The 22,624-nt window shown below is 40.2% G+C and overlaps 1 protein-coding gene across 2 annotated transcripts in view; it reads left to right on the top strand.

Moving 5' to 3' along the window:
• Positions 1-22,624, top strand: part of B3GAT2 (beta-1,3-glucuronyltransferase 2) — a 99,620-nt gene that overhangs the window by 36,239 nt on the left and 40,757 nt on the right. Inside the window, exons 2-3 of one of the 2 annotated variants that reach the window (XM_021089488.1) lie at positions 7,403-7,547; positions 17,284-17,531. In XM_021089488.1, the coding sequence (XP_020945147.1) occupies positions 7,403-7,547; positions 17,284-17,414 (276 nt within the window). In that variant the 3' untranslated portion in view covers positions 17,415-17,531. Of the gene's footprint in view, positions 1-7,402; positions 7,548-17,283; positions 17,532-22,624 lie in introns of those variants that run through there. The other variant, XM_003121263.4, reaches the window with a different exon arrangement.

Raw genomic sequence — 22,624 nt, 5'->3', positions numbered from 1 at the left:
CATAGTTCCTAGTTGGATTCATTTCCACTGCGCCATGACAGGAACTCCTGGATTGCTTTTTCTTATTCATGTGTGTATCTATTGCAGATTTTTGGTTTGCAGTTACCTTGAAGTTTTGATATGAGTCTATATATACATACAAGACTGTTTTAAGTTGTTGCTCTCTTAATCAAAAGTACATCTCCAGTGTGCTGCATTTGTACCCTCCTCGTCTCATGATTTCTGATCTTTGTAGCATATTTGTGTGTGGATGATTTCCTACATTTACTATATGTATGCTTTTACTGGCGAGCCTTGTCATTTGTAATATTTTAGTTTCTAGTTGTGGCCTTTTCTTTTCCACCTAGAGAAGCTGCTTTAGTATTTGTTGTAAAGCTGGTTTTGTGGTGCTGAAGTCTCTTAGCTTTTGCTTTTTTGTTAAGCTTTTGATTTCTCCTTCAAATCTGAATGAGAGCTTTTCTGGGTAGAGTAATCTTGGTTGGAGGTTTTTTCCCTTTTATCACTTTAAGTATATCATGTCACTCCCTTCTGGCCTGCAGAGTTTCTGCTGAAAAAAAATCTGCCTTATGGGGGTTCCCTTGTATGTTACTTGTTTCTTTTCCCTAACTGCTCTCAGTATTTTCTCTTTGTCTTTAATTTTGGTCAGTTTGATTGATATGTGTCTCAGGGTGTTCCTCCTTGGGTTTACTTTATGTGGTATTCATTGTGCTTCCTGGATTTGAGTGAGTGATTCCTTCCCCAGTTATGGAAGTTTTTGGCCATTATCTCTTCATATTTTCTCTGGCTCCTTCTCTCTATCTTCTTCTGGCACCCCATAATATGGTTGTTTATGTGTTTAACATTGTCCTAGAGTTCTCTTAGACTGTATTCATTTCTTTTCAATCTTTCTTTCTCTTTTCTGTTCTGCATCAGTGATTTCCACTAGTTTGACCTCTGCCTTGCTTATTCGTTCTTCTGCCTCCTGTATTCTGCTGTTGGTTGCTTCTAATGAATTTTTTATTTCAATTATTTTATTTTGCATCTCTGCTTACTTAATTCTTAAATTTTCTATTTCTTTGCTCAGTGTTTCTTGTAATTTATCAATGTTTTCCTCCAGTGTCTTTCCAAAATCTTGAATCATCTTTACTATCATCAGTCTAAAGTCCTTTTTTGTGGAGGTTGGTAATCTCCAGACCACTTTTCTTTTTTTCTCTGTTTTTTTTTTTTTTTTTCCTTGCTCCCTTATCTGGGTCATAATTCTCTGCCTTTTCATTTTGTATAGATTTTTGGTGTGTTCTCCTTTTTGCAGATAATAGAGATGTAGCCTCTCTTGTTTCCGATGTTTGCCCCCCTTGTGGCTGAAGTTGATGTGGGGGGCTTATTGTAGGTTTCCTGATGGAAGGGACTGGTGCCTGCCCACTGGTAGGTGGAGCTGATTCTTATCTCTCTGGTGATTGGTCTTTGTCTCTGGGTAAGATTAAATGTGGCTGTGTGCCTGGGGTGGGGGTGGGTCTTTAGACAGCCTGTTTGCTGGTGGGTGGGGAGCTGTGTTCCCACCCAGATTATTGTTTGACCTGGGGCTTCTCAGCCTTGATGGGTGGGGCTAGATTTTTCCAAAATGGCTACCTCTAGAGGAGCGCACACTGATGATTATTCCCAAGACCTTTGCATCCCTTTCCCCCACAACAAGTCACAGTCACCCCTTGTTTTCCCAGGAAATCCTCTTAAGGACTGCAGTCAGGCCTGACCCAGATTGCTATGGATTCTCTGCTTTGCAGAGATTGGGACCCAGTGCACATGAAAGCCAATGTGTGCCTTTCAAGAATGGTGTCTCCATTTCCCCTGGTCCTGTGGAGCTCCTACACACAAGCCCCACTGACCCTCAACACCAAATGCTCTGGGGGCTCCTTCTCCCAATGCCAGATTCCCAGGCATGGGGACCTGATGTGGGACTCAAAATTCTCACTCCCGTAGGTGAGTCTCTGTATTATAGTTACTTTCCAGTCTGTGGGCTACCCATCCAGTGGGTGTGGAGTTGCTTATATCCTGTAATCGCCCCTCTTACTGTCTTGATATAGTCTCCTCTTTGTCTTCTGGAGTAGAATATGTTTTTTGATAGTTTGTAGTCTCTTTCATTGAAAGTTGTTCAGCAGTTGGTTGTAACTTTGTTGCTTTTATAAGAGAAGGTGAGCTCTAGTCCTTCTACTCTGCCATCTTAATCCCTCTGCTCACCAGTTTTTCAGATTTAAAAATTTAGTGCCTCAGGATAAAGCAGTTTAGGAGCTGAAAACAAAAAATTATTGTTATTTTAAACAGATCTCCGAAAAAGCACACAGCACTATTTTCAGTGCCTTATTAGATATAAGACCATTCTGTCATTGTAAGAAAAATACAGATTAGATTCAGTTTGGTTCCTTAGTATGTTTGGCATATTTGAGATAAAGCAAAAATTGAAATATTTTCATTGTCTTCATTGTGAGAAGGAACAGGGGGCTGAGGCAGAATGAGTTGAGGAAAGGGCTGTATTTTTGTGAAAATTTTAGTGAATTTTCTGAATTTTTTTTCCACCTATGAAGAAGACCTGTGACACAAAACCATTAACTGTTAAAACTGATTCAAAATTAAATCTCCAAAACATTGCTGAGAGAAATTAAAGATCTAAATAAATGGAGCGAGAGATCATGTTCACAGATGGGAAGACTTGACATTGTAAAGATGTCAGTTCTCACTGAATTGATACATAGATTCAGTGCATACCAATCAAAATGTGCCAGAATTTACAGATTGACTCTGAAAGTCATAGGTAAACACTCAAAATAACTCTGATAAGGAACAACAGATATGGAGGACTCATACTACCTGTTACAACAGTTGTAATAAAACCGCATAAATCAAGACACTGTGGTATCAGCATTGAGATCACCAGATGGACCAGTGGATCAGAGGAGAGTGTCCAGGTAAACTCACACACATGTGGCCACTGACCTACAAAGGCACAAAGGCAGTTCAGTTGTTCCAGGGCAGTTAGATACAGTTGGAATGGTTGGATACCCATATGCAAGGAAAAAAAAGAATTTCAATTGGTATATTCACAAATTAATTCAGAATAGATCATGATCTAAATATATGACCTAAATATATAATTAATTTTAGAAATGAGGAGAAAACTACAGGTTAGGATACACTATTCTCAGATACGATACCAAAAGCATGATTCATGAAAGAGTAAAAGGATAAATTGGACTTCATCAACATTAAATGCTTCTGTCCTTCAAAAGACACTATTATGAAGATGAAAAGAGGAGACACAGATGAGAGGAAAATATTTATAAGTCACATATCTGAGAAAAGACTTGCATGCAGAATATTTCAGTAACAAAAAAACAGTAGAAAAGAAAGAAACAATTTTAAACGCAGGTAAAAGGTGTGAACAAATATTTCACCAAGGAAGCAATACAAATGGCATATAAACACATGAAAAGATATTCAGCATAATTAGTCATTAGAAAAATGCAAATTAAAACCACTAATACCTATTAGAATGGCTAAAATGAAAGCCTAACTATACTAAGTGTTGATGAGGCAGTGGAGTAACTGGAACTGTCATACACTGCTGGTGGGAATGTAAGATGGCACAACCACTTTGGAAAATAATTTGGCAGTTTCTTAAAAAATTAAAAGTACACCTGCCATGTGATCTAGGCATTCTACTCTTAGACATTTTTCCAAAAATAATGAAGTCTGCATAAATATGTACACAGATGTTCATAGCAGCTTAATCTGTAATGTCCAAAGACAGATGTTCATCAACAGGTAAATGGATTTTTTTAAAAAACCCAAAACTATGGCATATCCATTCAATAGAATACTACTTAGCAATGTGAAGGAATGAACTGTTGATATACATTGTAGCATGGCCGGAAATCCATATGGTTATGCTGAATGAAAGAAGCCCATTTTTTATTTTTTATTTATTTTATTTATTTATTTATTTATTTATTTTGTCTTTTTGCTATTTCTTGGGCCGCTCCCGTGGCATATGGAGGTTCCCAGGCTAGGGGTCGAATTGGAGCTGTAGCCACCGGCCTACGCCAGAGCCACAGAAATGCAGGATCCGAGCCGCATCTGCAACCTACACCACAGCTCACGGCAACGCTGGATCGTTAACCCACTGAGCAAGGGCGGGGACCGAACCCGCAACCTCATGGTTCCTAGTCGGATTCGTTAACCACTGCGCCACGACGGGAACTCCAGAAGCCCATTTTTTAAAAACTGTATACTGTAAGATTCCATTCATATAAAATTTGGTGAAATGCAAACTAATATATAGAGACAGAAAGGGGATCAATGATTGCCTAGGAGTAGGGGATGTGGAAAGTGTGAGAAGCATGGATTTTTTAAAGATCACAAGGAAGCTTTGGGAGTGATGGATGTGTTTATCATCTTCATTTGGGCCATGGGTTCGTGGTGATTGGTGTATGTCAAAGTGTATGAAATTTCGCCCTTGAAAAAGTGTGTTTTATCCTTTCAGGAGTCCCTAAGACTGCCACATGTTTGATGATTTACTAAGACCCCCTAGTACCCAGCATGTGGTTGTGCTCATGGTTAGGATGCATTACCATGACACAGTAAGGATCTGTAGCCAGATCAGTGAGATGAGACAGCGAGTAAGGATCTGTAAAGACAGTTAAAAAAAAAAAATTAATGTATCTGTAAGTAAAAAAAGAAAAAAGGATCTGTAAAAAAAAAAAAAAAAAGTAAGGATTTGTAAAGGCAGTAGAAAAAGGATCTGTAAAGTAAAGACAATAAAAAAAAGAGTTTAAAAAAAGTTTTTAAAAAAAAAGATGGTAAAAAAAGAATCTGTAGGAGTTCCTGTCATGGCGCAGTGGTTAACAAATCCAACTAGGAACCATGAGGATGCGGGTTCGACCCCTGGCCTTGCTCAGTGGGTTAAGGATCTGGCATTGCTGTGAGCTGTGGTGTAGATCGCAGACGTGCTCGGATCCCGTGTTGCCCTGGCTCTGGTGTAGGCCGGCAGCAACAGCTCTGATTGGACACCTAGCCTGGGAACCTCCATATGCCAGAGCAGCCCTAGAAAAAGCAAAAAGACAAAAAAAAAAAAAAAAAAAAAAAAAAAAAAAAAAGAAAGAAAGAAAGAAAAAAAAGAATCTGTAAAGTCAAGACAGTAAAGAAAGGATCTGTGGGAGTTCCCATTGTGGCTTGGCGGAAATGAACCTGACTAGTAACCATGAGGATGCGGGTTCTATCCCTGGCCTTGCTCAGTGGATTGGGGATCTGGCATTGCTGTGAGTTGTGGTGTAGATTGTAGGCATGGCTTGAATCTGGTGTTGCTGTGGCCAGTGGCTGCAACTCCAGTTCAACCCCTAGCCTGGGAACTTCCACATGCTGACAAAAATAAAGTGGGGGCGTGGGGGCGGGGGGGTGAGATCTGTAACTACAGTGTAAAAAAAAAAAAAAAAAAACTCTAAGACAGAAAAGACAGTTAGTAAGGACCCGTAGCCAGATCAGTGAGAAAAGACAGGACGAAGGGTCTGGGGGAATCCACATGGGGCTTTCTGTGTCCTCTCCCTTCCATGAAGGGACTTCCGAGCACACCTTTCCTCCAGCAGCAAAACTAACCACGGAGGTATGGTTGTTATGCCACTGAAACCCATTCAGGTTCAGGGTGTTTATTGGAGGCTGGTCACACAGGCACCTTCTGCCCTCTAGTATTTCACATTCCCAAAAGGAAAACATATTTAGTGGCCCCAGCAGGCAAAACAACCTTGTCAGCAAGGGAACTGCTTCAAAAGCCAGATCACACTCAGGACTTCTAACCCTTTTCTGCAGTTACATCTCAGCACTTTTTAAAAATTATCATTCAAGTGAATATGAGCTAGCACAAGACCGTGGTGATTTATTGAAGTGATAGTCTACAAAAATAGTAATTTCAGATTTGTGTAAGACCAATAGAGTGGAATCTTCATTACCTGGATTGCTTCATACTCTAAAATCATCTCTGGGGTGAGGTGGGGGTATGGGAGTTCCCTTGTGGCTCAGTGGGTTAAGTATCCAGCATTGTCACCGCAGCAGCTCGGGTTGCTGCTGTGGTACAGGTTCAATCTCTGGCCCCGATCTTTCAAGTGCCGTGGGCATGGCCAAAAAAAATATACAGAGCCTCCCTGGAGTGAGGTGGGGTGGTAATAAAGAAGTAGAATTGGGGTACTTGGCAAATGGGAGCTTTGAGTTATTTTCATTATTTAATAATGTGATTTTACACTGGAATTGTATTTTGAAAAATCTTTCCCAAGTATATAATTTTTCTTCCTTGTATTAAAAAATTCCTTGATGATAATCATTATTTTAGTCATCGGTTAATTGACCATGACCGAATTCTGTAGCAAATAAAAGCTAAAGCCTTGGTGTTGGAAGTATAATGACCTCCACAGTGGGCCCCCCTGCTACAGCTGTGTGGTTTATGTCCTGCCCAAGGGCGCCTCCAGCTGGAAAGAGGAGGAGAGCTGAAATCCAGCCTGTATTTTGATGGTCAAGCCAGGGCCCCAGCACAAATATGTCTGCCCAAGAAAGGGGCACATCTTTCTAGTTTGCACAGAGGTACCACATGGGCTGATTCTGGCCGCAGCACGTGCCCTGGAAGGAGTTGATGGTGGTAGTTCTCTCCCAAAGTGCTGCCCCCTATTGGCCAGCTTTGTTGTGACCATCCTTTTCCCTTAAAAAAAAATCCAGAAGGTAACTTTCAGTTGAGGGCTGTCCTTAACTGGAACTCCCCCAAGTACAAGAGCGTCTCCTAGGGGAGGACCAGGGAGTCTAGCTGCCTCCATGGGGCCTTTCCTCTCTGGTGTGGTCCTACTCCCTTTGAAAGGCAGATGAATTTAGGAACATGTGTCTTTAGGAGAATGCCTGGTGTCTGTTCTGTATTTGGCTCCTGTTATTAATGTCCCTGGCCATGATGTCTCTGTGTTTGTAACAATTTAAAAAATAAAATCAGAGAAAGGCCACTCCTGTGGCATCTCCGTGTGAAATTGGGTAATATTTCCTAAGGGGGCAGTAAACCTCCTTATGTCCAGAGGAACCAAGTATTGTTTATGATCCACTTTGAGACAAATAGACAATATTTGACAGTCACAACTTAGCTTCACATAAGTGATGTTCAGACACTGACAACTTTATCTCTCAGCTATGGGCGTCTGGCCGAGTCTGACAGCACGCAGCAGTGGACCTGGGCAGCCCAACAGAGGTGAACTGGGTTATGCTCTGTCAGCAGAGGGGGTCTCTTTGGAAATTTTCACCTTTTGTAAATCTATACCCCCCTCATTTCTTCCATGTGGCTCACCTTCCTTCCCTCCCTTTAAGCTCTTTCCCCTAAGGAACCTTAAACCACATCTTTCTCCCCTCTTTATAGATGCGAACTACACGCAAGGTCTCTGTGTGGCCAGTGGGTCTGGTTGGTGGACGCCGCTATGAACGTCCATTGGTGGAAAACGGCAAAGTCGTCGGCTGGTACACAGGCTGGAGAGCAGACAGACCTTTTGCTATCGACATGGCAGGTAAGGCATGTGGGTGGGTCATCCTGCTGGCTTTCCCATGCACTAGAGGCAGGGCGCTCTGAAAAATTGCTTTGGCTAAAACCTGGGTGGTGGTATTTCAGCAAGTGAACTGTTTAACTAAATCTTCAAAGGCGGCCTTTTGGTTGATTCAAGGAGAATGGGATTTTTGGGGTGATTAGAAAATGCTCATTCCATTCCATTTTGTCACCTGTCCACACCACCCTTTACCCAGCAAATGTTGATGTGCTGGCTGGTGAGGAGTTGAGTTGTGGGAACCAGAGCTGCCCCCCCCCCCCAGGCCCTGTGGCCTGTCTCTTTCCAGGTCTTGTTCTGCAAGTCCATTTGGTTATAATATATTACATGCTTATTGATAAATTTAATAGTGATAAGGTATAGGTAAGCTCATCATTTTAGTGCTTATTGATCCATTTAATAGCTAATACATAATATCAGATGACTGGTTTTTCCACCATGTATTAATGTTGAGTATAATAGCTGTCTTTTAAAGTTCTTGTCCTCTGACCAATTGAATAAAACCTGTAATAGATCACAGATTCTAAAATGCTGCTTTATCTTAAAGTGACTCATTTTCTGAGAGTTATATGAAATGATGGTTGTGATAACTGTGGAAGGATGCAGTTTGAAACATGAAGCTTGAAAGCAAGAAAAAAACATCTAGAAGATGAAGGCAGAAAAGCTTCAAAATTGATCTCATCCATCTTCAGCTCTGAAACAGAGCTCTGTCAGCCTATGCTTGGCCAAACTTTTGTGTGTGTTTCCCAGCTGCAATCAGAATCACTATGCTCAGAATTCTGATGGGATGGAGGCTATGTTCTGAACTGGATTCATTGCTTTTATTCTGACAATAGTTTACATTTGAGGGAGCAAGGTTATGAAGAGGGAATAAGAAGTGCTGGGAATCTTTGTGGAGGTCCAGTCAGCTACCCTGCATCATGGGAGAGGACAGATTAGGATATTTTAACTCAACACTTAACAGCATTTCTTGAGTGCCAACTTTGTGCGATCCTGTGTCATGGTCTCTAATCAAAGGTCAGTCTAGATCTCTGATCTCTCCTGCATCCCCTCTCTGTATCCTGACCTCTCTCTCTTCCAACCCAAGCCTTGCTCCTTAGTCCCCAGTTCTTGCAGTCCCACAGCTGAGCTAGCATCTCTACCAACACATCTTCCTGAAAACAGAGAGGCAGGTCAGCTATACTGGAAGGTCCCAGGGATTCTCAAAAGAGTCATCTCCTCAACCAAGACTGAGTTTATGGCTCTGAAAATAACAGGGCTGACTATAATGTGTCTTTTGAGAATCCAGTTTTTTGCTGCTTAGAAGTATTAGTTGAGCACAAAACTAGAGGAGCATTGAGGCAAAATCTTGTTCTCTTAGTTTCCTTGAATAGAATGAGGCAGTGGCATGAATGAGCACTGAGGTCTTCTCTGATACATCCTTCCTTTCCCTGGATTCCCACCTTGGGAAGCTCAAAAGAAAGTCCACATCTCTGGCTTCTAAGTGAGGATACGACTGCTAAAGTAGCCAGCTGGGAGATGTTTGGTCCTTTCCTTTCCCAGAGCCTTGCCAGAACTCCTCAGGAGTTTTAAGTCTCCCACATGGGATCTCTACCCTTCACCCTGCAAGACTGTTTCAAGGTGGGATATGTGGATAAATCTTCCTGGATTTTGCTATAAGAACTTGATATAGATGATCACGTATCCAGTAGACCCACTGAGTATTTTGCTTTGTTCTCCCCAGAATTTAGCTCCAAATACATATACCTAAAATTCAAGAAAGGCATGTGGGTTTTGTGAATTAGACCTGGCTGGTGATAAAATATTTGATACTCTTACAATGCCAAAATCTCTGGGAAACTTTTCTCCATGACATGACTGAAATTTGTATTTTTCTTAGCATTTTAATATATTTTCAAGGCATAATATAAGAGCGATCATAAAATATGAATGATTTGCTTATTTTTTATTAACTATCCTTATTTTAAATAGGAATAGAATTTCTATCTCAAAGAAAAAATCTTTTGAAACATTGAATTATTTTCTTCACACATGAATTTGCTTGGTAAATTAGTTTTCAGTAAATTATTGATATTTTTTGGAATGCTTTAAGAGTGATTTGGTTCATCTAGATAAAGATCTGAGTTTGTTCTCATTCTAAAACTTGAAATTTCACAATTTTGTTTAGATTCTGTATGATTCATTTATTCTTAGTGGGAAAAGAGAGAAGACTTGTTGGATGTTTATATACAAATGGTACTTCCCACCTTGTTTTCAAGGGACACACATAGATACACTCACCATCTCTAGAAGTTTGATCCCTGGCCCAGGAACATTCATATGCCATGGATGCAACCCCCCACACACACCAAAAAAAAAAAAAAATCACTTCCAATGAATAGACACATTAAGATTGAATGTGAGAGTATGGAAAAAGGTATTCCATATAAACGGAGATGAAAAGCAGGGATGGCAGTAGTTATATCAGCTAAAACACTTTAAAACAGAGACTGTAACAAGTGAGGAAAGATATTATATAGTGATAAAGGATCAATCCAACAAGAAGATATAACAGTTGTAAATATGTATGCACCAATTATAAGAGTACCTAAATGGAGTTCCCGTCGTGGCGCAGTGGTTAACGAATCCGACTAGGAACCATGAGGTTGTGGGTTCGGTCCCTGCCCTTGCTCAGTGGGTTAACGATCCGGCGTTGCTGTGAGCTGTGGTGTAGGTTGCAGACGCGGCTCGGATCCCGCGTTGCTGTGGCTCTGGCGTAGGCCAGTGGCTGCAGCTCCGATTCGACCCCTAGCCTGGGAACCTCCATATGCCGCGGGAGCGGCCCAAGAAATAGCAACAACAACAACAAAAGACCAAAAAGACAAAAAAAAAAAAAAAAAAAAAAAAAAAAAAAAAAAGAGTACCTAAATGCAGAAAGTAAATATTAACAAACACAAAGGGACAAATTGGTAGTAATACAATATTAGTAGAGACTTTAACATCCTACTTACAGACTGATCATCTGGACAGAAAATCAAAACAGAAAACTGGCTTTAAATGACAGTAGATGGGATGAATAGATACATAGAGAACATGTCATTCAAAAACAGAACACATTCCATTTGAGTGTACACAAAACATTCTACAGGATAGATCACACAATAGCCACAAAATAAGTCTCAGTATATTTAAGAAATTAAAATCAGGATTTCCCATCATGGGTCAGTGGCAATGAGCCCAATTAGTATCCATGAGGACACGGGTTCAATCTCTGGCTTCATTCACTGCATTAAACGATTTGGTGTTAAAATGAACTGTGGTGGAGGTTGCAGACATGGCTCAGATCTGGTGTTCCTCTGGCCGTGGTGTAGGCCAGCAGCTGCAGCTCAAATTCAACTCCTAGCCTGGGAATTTCTATATGCTGAAGGTGCAGTCATAAAAAGCAAAAAAAGAAAGAAAGAAATGAAAATCATATCAAACATCTTATCTGACCATGGTGGTTTGAGACTAGAAATCAAGCACAAGAAAAAAATGCAAAAAAAAAAACAAAAAACAAAACAAACAAAAAACCATGTAGAAGCTAAACAGCATGCTACTAAACAACAAATAGGTTTTGAAAAAAAAATCATGGAGGAAATTTAAAAAAATACCTGAAGACAAATAAAAATGGAAACATAAAGTACCAAGATCTATGGGACATAGCAAAAGCAGTTCAAGAGGGAAGATCAGAGAGATACAGGCCCACCTCAGGAAATAAGAAAATTGTTAAACAACCTAACATTTCACCTTGAGGAGCTACGAAAAGAACGAACAAAACCCAAAGTTAGTCAAAGGAAAGAAATCATACAAATCAGAGTGGAAATAAATAGAGACTAAAAAAAAGAAAGAAAACATCAATGAAATTAAGAATGGTACTTTGAAAAGATAAGCAAATTGAAAAGCTGTAGCCAAACTCATCAAGAAAACATACCAGGGGATCAAATAAATACAATCAGAACTGAAAGAGGAGATGTTACAACCAACATCCACAGAAATACAGAGGATTGTATGACATTACTAAAAAAAGTTATATGCCAATAAAATGGACAACCTAAAAGAGATGGACAAATTCCTAAAAATGTACAATCTCTCAAGACTGAATCAGGAAGAAATAGAAAGTATGAACAGACCAATTACCTCTAATAAACTTGAATCACTAAGTTAAAAACTCTCAACAAACAAAAGTTTAGAATCAAACCATTTCATAGGTGAATTCTACCAAAAATTTAAAGAGGGCTAACACCTATTCTTCTCAGACTATTCCAAAATTGTGCTTCCTGATTCATCATGTGAGGCCAGCAGCACTCTGATACCAGACAAAGACACCAGAAACACCACACATACTCAGAAAAATTTTTCAGGCCAGTGTTACTGATGGATATAGATGCAAAAATCCTCAACAAAATATTAGCAAACTGAATTCAACAATACATTAAAGTGATCATACATCCTGATCAAATGAGATTTATCCCAGGTATGCAAGGATGGTTCAGTATCTGCAAGTCAATCAGTGTGACACACCACATTAACTAAATAATAAAAATCTTATCTTAGTAGATGCAGAAGAAGCTTTTGAAAAAATTCAACATTCATCTATGATAAAAAACACTCTCAACAAAGTTGTAGAAGGCATAGGAGAAACATACCTCAATATAGTGATGGTCATATATGACAAAAACACAGCCATTATACTAAACAGTGGAAGGTTTAAAGCATTTCCTCTAAGATGAGTAAGACAAGGATGGCCACACTCATCAACATCGTATTAGAAGTCCTAGCCATAGCAGTCAGACAAGAAATAAAAGGTCTTCAAATTGGAAGGGAAGAAGTAAAACTGTGTTACTGTTTGCAAATGACATAAAAAATCCTAGAGATGCCATCAAAAAACTATTAGAAATAATAAATGAATTCAGTAAATTTCCAGTACACAAAATTAACTGTTGCATTTCTACATGTTAATAATGAACTATCAGAAGCAGAAATTAGGAAAAAATACCATTTACAAGTGCATCAAAAGGAATAAATTGCCTAGGAATAAATATAACCAAAGAGATAAAAGTCTTATACTCTGAAAACTATAAGAGATTGATGATAGAAATTGAAAACAACACAGACTACTGGAAAAATATGCTGTGTTCATGTGTCAGAGGAATTAATGTTGTTAAAATCTGTAGACTGTCTACAGATTTAATATAACCCCTATCAAAGAACTAATAGCATTTTTCACAAGAGAATACTAAAATTTATATGGAACCACAAAAGACCCCAAATAGCTAAAGCAGTCTTGATAAAGCAGAACAAATATGAAAGTATCATGATCCTTGATTTTTTACTGTGTTACAAAACTACAGTCATCGAAATGGCATAATATTGGCAGAAAAATGGATCTGTAGATCAGTGGAACAATAAAGGAGAGCCTAGAAAAAAATACTTATATAGTTAATTAATAGCAAAGGAGTCAAAATATACAATAACATACAAATCATTAAATGATTTTGGGAAAACTGGGCAGCTACATGACAAAAGAATGAAACTGGACTACTTTTTTATACCGTATATAAAAATAAACTCAAAGTGGATTAAAGACAAACATATGGCCTGAAAACATGAAACTAAAAGAAAACATAGGCAGTGTGCTCTTTGACATCAGTCGTAACAATATGTTTTTGGATCTGTCTCCTGAGGTAAGGGGAAAAAAAAATGAATGACTGGGACTACATCAAACTAAAGAGCTTTTGCACAGTGAAGAGAAATATCAAGAAAATGAAAAGGCAGCCTACTGAAAGGGTGAAGATAGTTGCAGATGATTTGTTGGATGAGGGGTTAATATCCAAAAGAAACAAAGGAAAGAAAAAAACGGATTAAAAAATAAGCAGAGGACCTGAATAGACTTTTTTTTTTCAAAGAAGACATACAAATAGCCACCAGATCCATGAAAAGGCAGTCAGTATCACTAATCATTGGGGAAATGCAAATCAAAACCACGATGAGCTATCACCTTCCACCTGTCAAAAGACAACAGGTAGCTAGTGTTGGTGAGGCTGTGGAGAAACGGGACCCCTTGTGCACTGTTGGTAGCAATATAAATTGGTGTACCCTCTGCAGAAAACAGTATAGAGATTTCTCAAAAAATTAAAAATAGAACTGTCATGTGATCCAATAGTTTTACTTCTGGATATTTACCTGAAGAAAACAAAAATGCTAATGCCAAAGGATATATGGTCCCCAATGTTTATAGCAGCACTATTTACAACAGCTAAAATATAGAAACAACAGAAGTGTCCGTCAAAAGATGAATGGATAAAGAAGAGTGTGTGTCTGTGTATGTGTACACAATGGAATATTATTCAACTATAAAAACAAAAATGCCATCTTGCCTTTGTGATAGCATGTATGGATATAGAGGGTATTGTGTTAAATAAGTTATAGACAAATACCATATGATCTCACTTATATGTGGAATCTAAACAAAACAAAACAGAACAAAATGAAAACATCTTGATAGATACAGAGAACATACCGGTTGTTACCAAAGGGATGGGGTGGGAGGTGGCAAAATAAATGAGGGGGATTAAAAGATACAGTTCTTGGAGTTCCTGTCGTGGCAGAGCAGTTAACGAATCTGACTAGGAACCATGAGGTTGTGGGTTTGATCCCTGGCCTTGCTCAGTGGGTTAAGGATCTGGCATTGCTGCAACCTGTGGTGTAGGTTGCAGATGTGCCTCGGATCTGGCGTTGCTGTGGCTGTGGAATAGGCTGGCGGCTGTAGCTCTGATGGGACCCCTAGCCTGGGAACCTTCATATGCCGTGGATGCAGCCCTAAAAATTAAAAAATATAAATAAATAAAAGTATAATTCTCTAGTTATATAAGCCATAGGAATGTAATATACAGCATAAGGAATATGGTCAATAGTGTAATAACTTTGGGGACAAATGGTTACTAGGCCTAGATCATGGTCATTTCATAATTTATGCAAATCTCAAATCATTATGTGGTACACCTGAAACTATCATCACATTGTACATCAACTACATTTCAAAAAATTTTTTATTAAAATTGATTTACAATGGTCCATCAATTTCTGCTGTACAGTGAAGTGACCCAGTTTTATATATATATATATATATATATACACACACACACACAATTATTTCTCTCACATTATTCTCCATCATGTTACATCACAAGTAATTAAATATAATTCCCTGTGCTACACAGCAGAATATCATTGCTTATCCCCTCCAAATGATACAGTTTGCATACTAACCCCGAACTCCCAGTCCATTCTGCTCCCTCCCCTTCCCTCTTGGTAGCCATAAGTCTGTTCTCCATGTCTGTAAATTTGTTTCTTTTCTGTAGATAAGTTCGTTTGTGCCATATATTATATTCCAGATATGTGATATCATATGGTATTTGTCTTTCTCTTTTCAACTTACTTCACTTGATATGAGAATCTCTAGTTCCATCCATATTGCTGCAAATGGCATTAGTTTGCTGTTTTTCGTGGCCAAGTAGTATTCCATTGTGTATATGTACCACATCTTAATCCATTCATCTGTCGATGGACGTTTAGGTTGTTTCCATGTCTTGGCTATTGTGAATAGTGCTGCAATAAACATAGGGGTGCATTTATCTTTTTGAATGAAAGTTTTGTCCATATATATGCCCAAGAGTGGGAATGCTGGGTCATTTGGTAGTTCTATGTTTAGTTTTCTGAGGTACTGCCATACCATTTTCCATAGTGGTTGTACCAATTTACCTTCCCACTAAGTGTGTAGATGGGTTCCCTTTTCTCCATATCCTCTCCAGTATTTGTTATTTATAGACTTATTAATGATGGCTGTTCTGACATGTGCAAGGTGGTACCTCACTGTAGTTTTGAATCAGTGATGTTGAGCATTTTCTCATGTGCCTCTTGGCCATCTGTATGACTTCTTTGGAGAAATGTCTATTCAGGCCTTTTGCCCATTTTTCAATTGGGTTGTAAAAATGATTTTTTTTTTAAAGAAACTAAAAAAATCCAATGTATTTCTTAAAAAAAAAAAAAAAAAAAAAACACCATGAACTTAAAGAGCCCATATGTAGCATTTCCACATCTCTCTTGCTTTGACGGATTGAGAATACATTCAGTAGAAGCCCCTCAGAGTCTGCCCTGTTTATATTTCTGTGAAGCCACAGCCTAGCCCCTCCTCAGAAGCTTATTTGCATGTCAGACATTGGAATTGGAACACTTGTGAGACCTGTGAGGGCAGGGACCGTATCTGTTTGTTCATCACTGTATATCTGTGTTATAAGCTCAAATATGTACAGGGACTGGCTAAAAATACCAAGTGAATGAAGTTATTGGGTAGGAAAAAGGTAACAGTTGGCAGTGGAAGTGGTAGGGAGTGGTAGGGACCCACCAGCTGAAGCCTGCTGCGGACAGCTGGTTATCTCCTGCCTGGCAGCATTCTGATTTTTCTAGAAAAGTCAGAGACCTGGATTTTTATAGGAGACCTCCATTCGTCTTCTTTGTGGCTAAGTTTTTCAAATACTTTGCTAGGAAATACCACAAATCCTTGAGGTCTATCCAGATCACAAATTACCTTTATTTATGCTCAGTGTCAGTTACAGGGCAGACCCTAATAGCAATAAAACTGCCCAGACAAGTGCTATGTACCAGACACTGTTCTAGACACTTGACATGTATTGACTCATTTCATCCTCACAACCACCTTGGGAAATAGGTATTATTACTCCCCCTCATATTCCATGTGAAGGCAGTGAAAAACCAAGATGTTAGGGAACCTTCCCAAGGCCACACAGTAAGTCATGGAGCCAGGATCCAGTTGAAGTGGTCCAGCTCCAGATTTGGTGCCGATAAGCTTTGTGTTCCAGTTCCTGAAAGACAAAGGCGCCAACATGCACAGGCAGACATGGTGTATAAGGAGTAGGAACGAGCCAGATTTTATGTAACCAAAGAGTCTGGTTGAAACAGGTATCCCCAGAGATGTTCCTCTGAGCAGTGAAGATGGACACCACTTCTACCTCACTTCTGCCATATTTCTGAGGTCTGGGGTAACCACTGTCCTGGTTAACTTGACCTTCTGTCCCTTTTAGCACATGTCCGGGATTTTTAATCTTTTAAAGTTTTAGAATTTTATTAAAAATAGTTTTTTAATGGAATTTTATAGTGTTTTAAATACTTATGGTCAAAAAATGTTAATGTAATTTATTCTTAGTACTCTCTTTTACTTCTCAAGAGGTGTCTTTGAATAGTTTTTTTGTGGTCACTCTCCCAAGTGCCCAGCAGAGTGCCTGGTACATGGCAGTCAGTCAGCCACTGTTTGAACTTATCCAAAAAGTGTTAATTAAATTGTGGATAGTAGTTATTTTATTGGAATAGTGATGCATTAAGATGAAAATAATGTCTTATCAATTGCCTTTGTACCATGTTGCTGGGTCTTTGATGGGAGCGTTGTTGGTCTCAGGTTTTAATCTTTTTAGAAAAGAACACAAGTACAATGAAAAAAATTTTAACTTTTCCTTGTATATTATTTTTGAGACTCATAGCATTTCTGTTAAATTTTAATCTTTAAATATACATACAGAAAATTATTTTTTCAAATAGCCTATTGAGGCTATTACCGTTAACAGCCTATTGAGGCTATTAATATCACCATTACTTTTTAACTATCATGCAGGAAGACAACCAAAGAGACTACCTACCTCCCATCTTGTGTGTACAAAAAGCCATTTGCTTCGGATATTTTTCTATGTGAAAATCATATGGACTTCTATAAATATTGTTTGTAACGGAATTCTATATTTGTAAATTATAATGTGAACTGGAACAGATTTTTTTTTCCTAAGAAAGTACACTGAATGCTGGAAATCACATGAAATAAACTTTTAAGTGGGATTTAAAAAAAAAGATTATACGTATTTCTTTAAAAAAAAAAAAAAGAAAAGAAAAGAAACATGAGCTTAAAGAAGCTCATGTACAGCATTTCCACAGTTGTCTTGCTTTGAGGGATTGAGCATACATTCAGTAGAAGCCCCTAAGGGTCTGTCTGTCCTGTTTATATTTCTACAAAGCCACAGCCTAGCCCCTCCCCAGAAGCTTATTTGCATATCAGACATCAGAACTGGAACATTTCATGTCCTTCATGGAGTCTGACTCTCTGTCTGTCTTTATTTTTCTATACTGAACATTGCAGATGCTAGTTTTGCTCTGAGATGAGGAATCGTGGTTCTGAGATTTCCTCGCACGCACAATGGTAGTGGCGGAAGTGATTATTTCTCTTGTGTTGGGACATAATTTTAAAAAATTCTAGTGATTACTACTGAAAAAAGAATTAAGATACTCACCCACAGGATGGAAAGAATGCATCAGAGACAGCCCTTGGCCTGGCTGTGGCATGCAATTGGCTTCTGCAGTTGATCAGTGGCCACTCTGCTCATCCAACACAGGGAGACCTGGGAGTATCTCTATGGTCTGAGCCTCAAGCTTTAATTCCTACACCTCAGGCATCTGGTCACTGGCTAGTTCTTAGTGCCGAAAAGCAAGGCAGTCCCCCCAAAGTTTTTAGCTCTTCAGAGTTCCCATCGTGGCTCAGCAGAAATGAATCTAATCTGTATCCATGAGGATGCAGGTTTGATCCCTGGCCTTATTCAGTGGGTTAAGGATCCAGCATTGCCGTGAGCTTGTGGTGTAGGTCTCAGACGTGGCTTGGATCCCATGTTGCTGTTGCTGTGGTTGTGGTGTAGGCCGGCGGCTACAGCTCCGATTTGACCCCCAGCCTGGGAACCTCCATGTGCTGTGGGTATGGCCCTAAAAAGACAAACAACAACAACAACAACAAATTTTTAGCTCTGTTTTTGAAGTCAGGGAATTACTTTCAAGTGACAGACTCACTTTGGCCACTTCCAAGTTTTCAATAAGTACTATCGATTGAAAGGAACTGAGCTTGGGGTAATCTTCAACCTTGCTAGGAGGTGTAGATTTGATCAAATTCAGAACTTAAGGCTGAGGTACTTATTTTAAGTTTTCAACATGTGAAACATTTTGCATGTAACTTATTCTTAGCTCTGGAGGCATGCCCTTCTTGAAGTATATAAAGTTCCCAGTTGAGTCCCTGGCACACAGTAGGGGCTTTATTCAGGTAAAAATCCAACTGGGCATCCTGTAGTTCAGCTCTGGCACTAACCGTCCAGAGCTGGCACAGACCAAGTTACAGGGTATGGTCTCCAACCAAACTGCGCTTCCTTTAGACATCAGCACCACTTTGGGGGTCCCAGGACATCTGCATTTCTAACCTGTGGGCTATAAATTTGACATTTATGTGGTTGTGTGGTTACCTTTACCCTTTGGTAACCATAAACTTGTTTTCTGTATCTGTGGATCTATGTCTATTTTGTAAATAAGTTCATTTGTATCATTTTTTTTTTGATTCCACATATAAGCAGTATCATGTGATATTTATCTTTCTCTGACTTATTTCACTTAGTATAATGATCTCTTGGTCCACCCATGTTGCTGCAAATGGCATTATTTCATTCTTTTTTATGGCTGAGTAATATTCCATTGTTTATATGTACCAGTCTTCTTTGCCCATTCCTCTGTCAATGGACATGGAGGGTATTTCCATGCCTTGGCTATTGTAAATAGTGCATACTAGAAATTACACGAAATAAACTTCAAGTGGAACAAAATAAGTGAACATTGTGGTGCAGGTATCTCTTCAAATTAGAGTTTTTATCTTTTCCATATGTATGTCCAGGAGTGGGATTGCTGGATCATATGGTAATTCTTTTTTTAGTGTTTCAAGGAACCTACACATTGCTCTCCACAGTGGTTGCATCAACCTATAGTCCCACCAACAGTGTAGGAGGGTTCCATTTTCTTTATACCCTCTCTAGCATTTATTTATGTAGACTTTTTGATGGTGGCCGTTTTGATTGGTGTGAGATGAAATTTCAATGTAGTTTTGATTTGCATTTCTCTAATAAGCAATGTTGAGCATGTTTTCATGTGCCTTTTGGCCATCTGCATGTCTTCTTTGGAGAAATATCTGTTTAGATCTTCTGTCCATTTTTTCATTGGGTTGTTTGCTTTTGTTGATATTGAGCTGCATAAACTGTTTATGTATTTTGGGGATTAACCCTTTGTCAGTCACATCATTTGCAAATACTTTTCCCCATTCTATAAATTGTCTTTTGATTTTGTTTATGATTTCCTTTGCTGCACAAAAGCTTTTAAGTCTAATCAGGACCCATTTGTTTATTTTTGGTTTTATTTCCATTACTCTAGGTGATGGATCCAAAAAGATATTGCTGTGGTTTATGTCAGAATGTTCTGCCTGTTTGCCTCTAAAAGTCTTATAGTATCTGGTATTATATCTAGGTCTTTAGTCCATTTTTAGTTTATTTTTGTGTATGGTGTTAGAGAATGTTACAATTCCATTCTTTTATAGGTAGCTGTCCAGTTTTCCTAGAACCACTTACTGAAGATACTGTCTTTTCTCCACTGTATATTATTGCTTCCTTTGCCATAGGCTAATTGACCATAGGTGCATGGGTACATTTCTGGGCTCTCTATCCTGTTCCATTGATCAATGTGTCTGTTTTTGTGCCTGCAGCTTTATAGTATAGTGTGAAGTCAGAGCATGGTTCACCCTACTGATGCATTTATTTCTGCTGACTTGTAGCTTCTCCATACCTTACAGCTCATCACAGATTCTAATTGGTAGTAGTTTCCAGTCTCTGGAGACACAAAGGCCCTTTGAAAGCAGGAAAGTGAAGCAATCACACCCATGATTTAGAGGAGACCTTCAGGGGAATAGAGTGGACAGTGGGCACAGCGGTGGGGTGGGAGCCACCTGAGAAGCAGGAGGCTGGCTATTCTTTCTAAGAATGTGGCAGAATTGAGAAGGGCAGAGAGGTGGCAGCAGTTTCAAGAGGCAGGAAAACTTTCTTTTTCCTTTAACAATAGAGTAGAAGTTGAAGTTTTGAGATACAGAAGGTAAGTGTTGAAAGTCCCCAAGGAATGGAAGTGACGGGGACTGAGTATCTTATATGGAAGAGTTCACCTGGGCAGAATCACTCCTTCCTCCCAAGTGAAGAGATGGGATGGACAAGAAAAGACCTGGGAGTCTGGAGGGCCAGAGGGCCGAGTATTGGAGGCCAGGCATCTGCCATGGTCAACAGAGCAGAAGTGACAAGGGACTGAGTTGCACAGAGGCGAGTCAGGGTGCAGGGCCTGCTACCTGGAAGTGCACATCCAGCAAAAAGCACGGGAGTGACAGTACATAACTGACTCCATTGAGACGGAAGATGAGGTGCAAGTGAACAGTTTGGGTTTACATTTAAAGGGCTGTTGCGAGAGGTGGCCATGAGGGGTGCCTTCCACATGGACCAGATCACGGCAGCACGGTCACTGTGGGGTGAGAACCACAAACCCCCTGGGGTGTGGCTCTACGGGAAAGGGAGCTGGAAGGCAGATTGTAAAGACTCATCTCCGTGGCCACTGGAGTATCTATAGAATGTAGAATGTTCTGAGCAGGGACTGGAGCATGGCAGCCGAGCTGAGCCTGGAGGCTGCTGTCAAATCAGCCCCAGCGCAGGATGCTGAGGCAGAGGTAGGGCCTCAGGAGACCACGGGAGGTCTCAGGGACAGCTGTCGGGGACTTCGAAAGTTGTAACCAGCCATTTCAGATTCTGCTCTCCGGTCAGCAGAAATTTAGATCTTTTTTTTAACACTGTTGAATGGTGTGGTGGTAATGGAGAGAGTCAGTTTAATTTGGGGTTGTTTTAATTGGTGTAATCTATTGTGTTATCCTTTGGTTGTAACTTCTGTGCAGAAGATGATCGTAATATTCTGGGTGATCGTAATATTCTTGGGTGATCGTAATATTCTGTTGACCAGATACCAGTTATTTTATTTTATTTTATTTTATTTATTTATTTATTTATTTATTTATTTATGTCTGTCTGTCTGTCTGTCTTTTTGCTATTTCTTGGGCTGCTCCCGCGGCATATGGAGGTTCCCAGGCTAGGGGTCCAATCGGAGCTGTAGCCACCGGCCTACGCCAGAGCCACAGCAACGCGGGATCCGAGCCACGTCTGCAACCTACACCACAGCTCACGGCAACGCCGGATCGTTAACCCACTGAGCCAGGGCAGGGACCGAACCCGCAACCTCATGGTTCCTAGTTGGATTCGTTAACCACTGCGCCATGACAGGAACTCCAATACCAGTTATTTTAAAACAGGAACCATGTATTAAGGGAAATAATATCCCATTCCTGGACTAAAGTTTATGGGTGGTCCTGGAGGGCTATGGAGTTTGGAAGGGCTGCAGATAAGGGGAAAGAGACCTGGGGCCCTGCACTGCTCCCTGTGGCCCCTGCTGGGCTCTGGGGAAGCAGCAGGGTGGAGGGGAGCACTCAGGAGGACAGAGTGGATGCCTGCAGGCCCCTGCTTCTGTGCTCCTGGGGTGATGGCCTCCTTCCCTGCTCAACAAACACGCACAAAGCCTCCCCCAGCACTGCTCCATCTCCAGCACATCCTACCCCAGCCTTGGGGCCTGTACATCACCCAGGCCCAGGGTGTTCTTTCCTGATTCAGCCCTGCAAGCCTTTTGGTTCTCAGCTTCAAGGTCACGCTCTCACAGAAGCCTTCACCAGCACCCAGATGGCTTTCCCTCCCCCATTTATAAACTCCCAAGCTTCTGCTGCAGAGCACTTCCTGCAGTGGTGCTACCTCTTCAACTGTGACTGTGGAATGCAGCCTCTGCAGGGCAGAAGCCTCTGCTTCCTGGTCTCTGCTCCATCCTCTATCCTGGGTCTTGCAGTGGGCTGAGGAATGCCCTGCACCAGGCTCTCTGCAGCACTGCCTGCTTCAGACCTTTTTAAACAAGGGGTCATGGGGGGACAGGGGGGCAGATATCTCTGCAGATAAGCACCCTGCAGGACCTCCTTTCTCTGGGCACTTGTTGATTTGGGTTAATTTAGTTGGCAAACTTTCTTGGTAGATAGCATAATA

Source organism: Sus scrofa, chromosome 1, assembly GCF_000003025.6.
Source record: "Sus scrofa isolate TJ Tabasco breed Duroc chromosome 1, Sscrofa11.1, whole genome shotgun sequence".
NCBI lineage: Eukaryota > Metazoa > Chordata > Mammalia > Artiodactyla > Suidae > Sus > Sus scrofa.
Note: the sequence above shows the minus strand (reverse complement) of the source record. Positions and strands in the feature narration are given on the sequence as shown.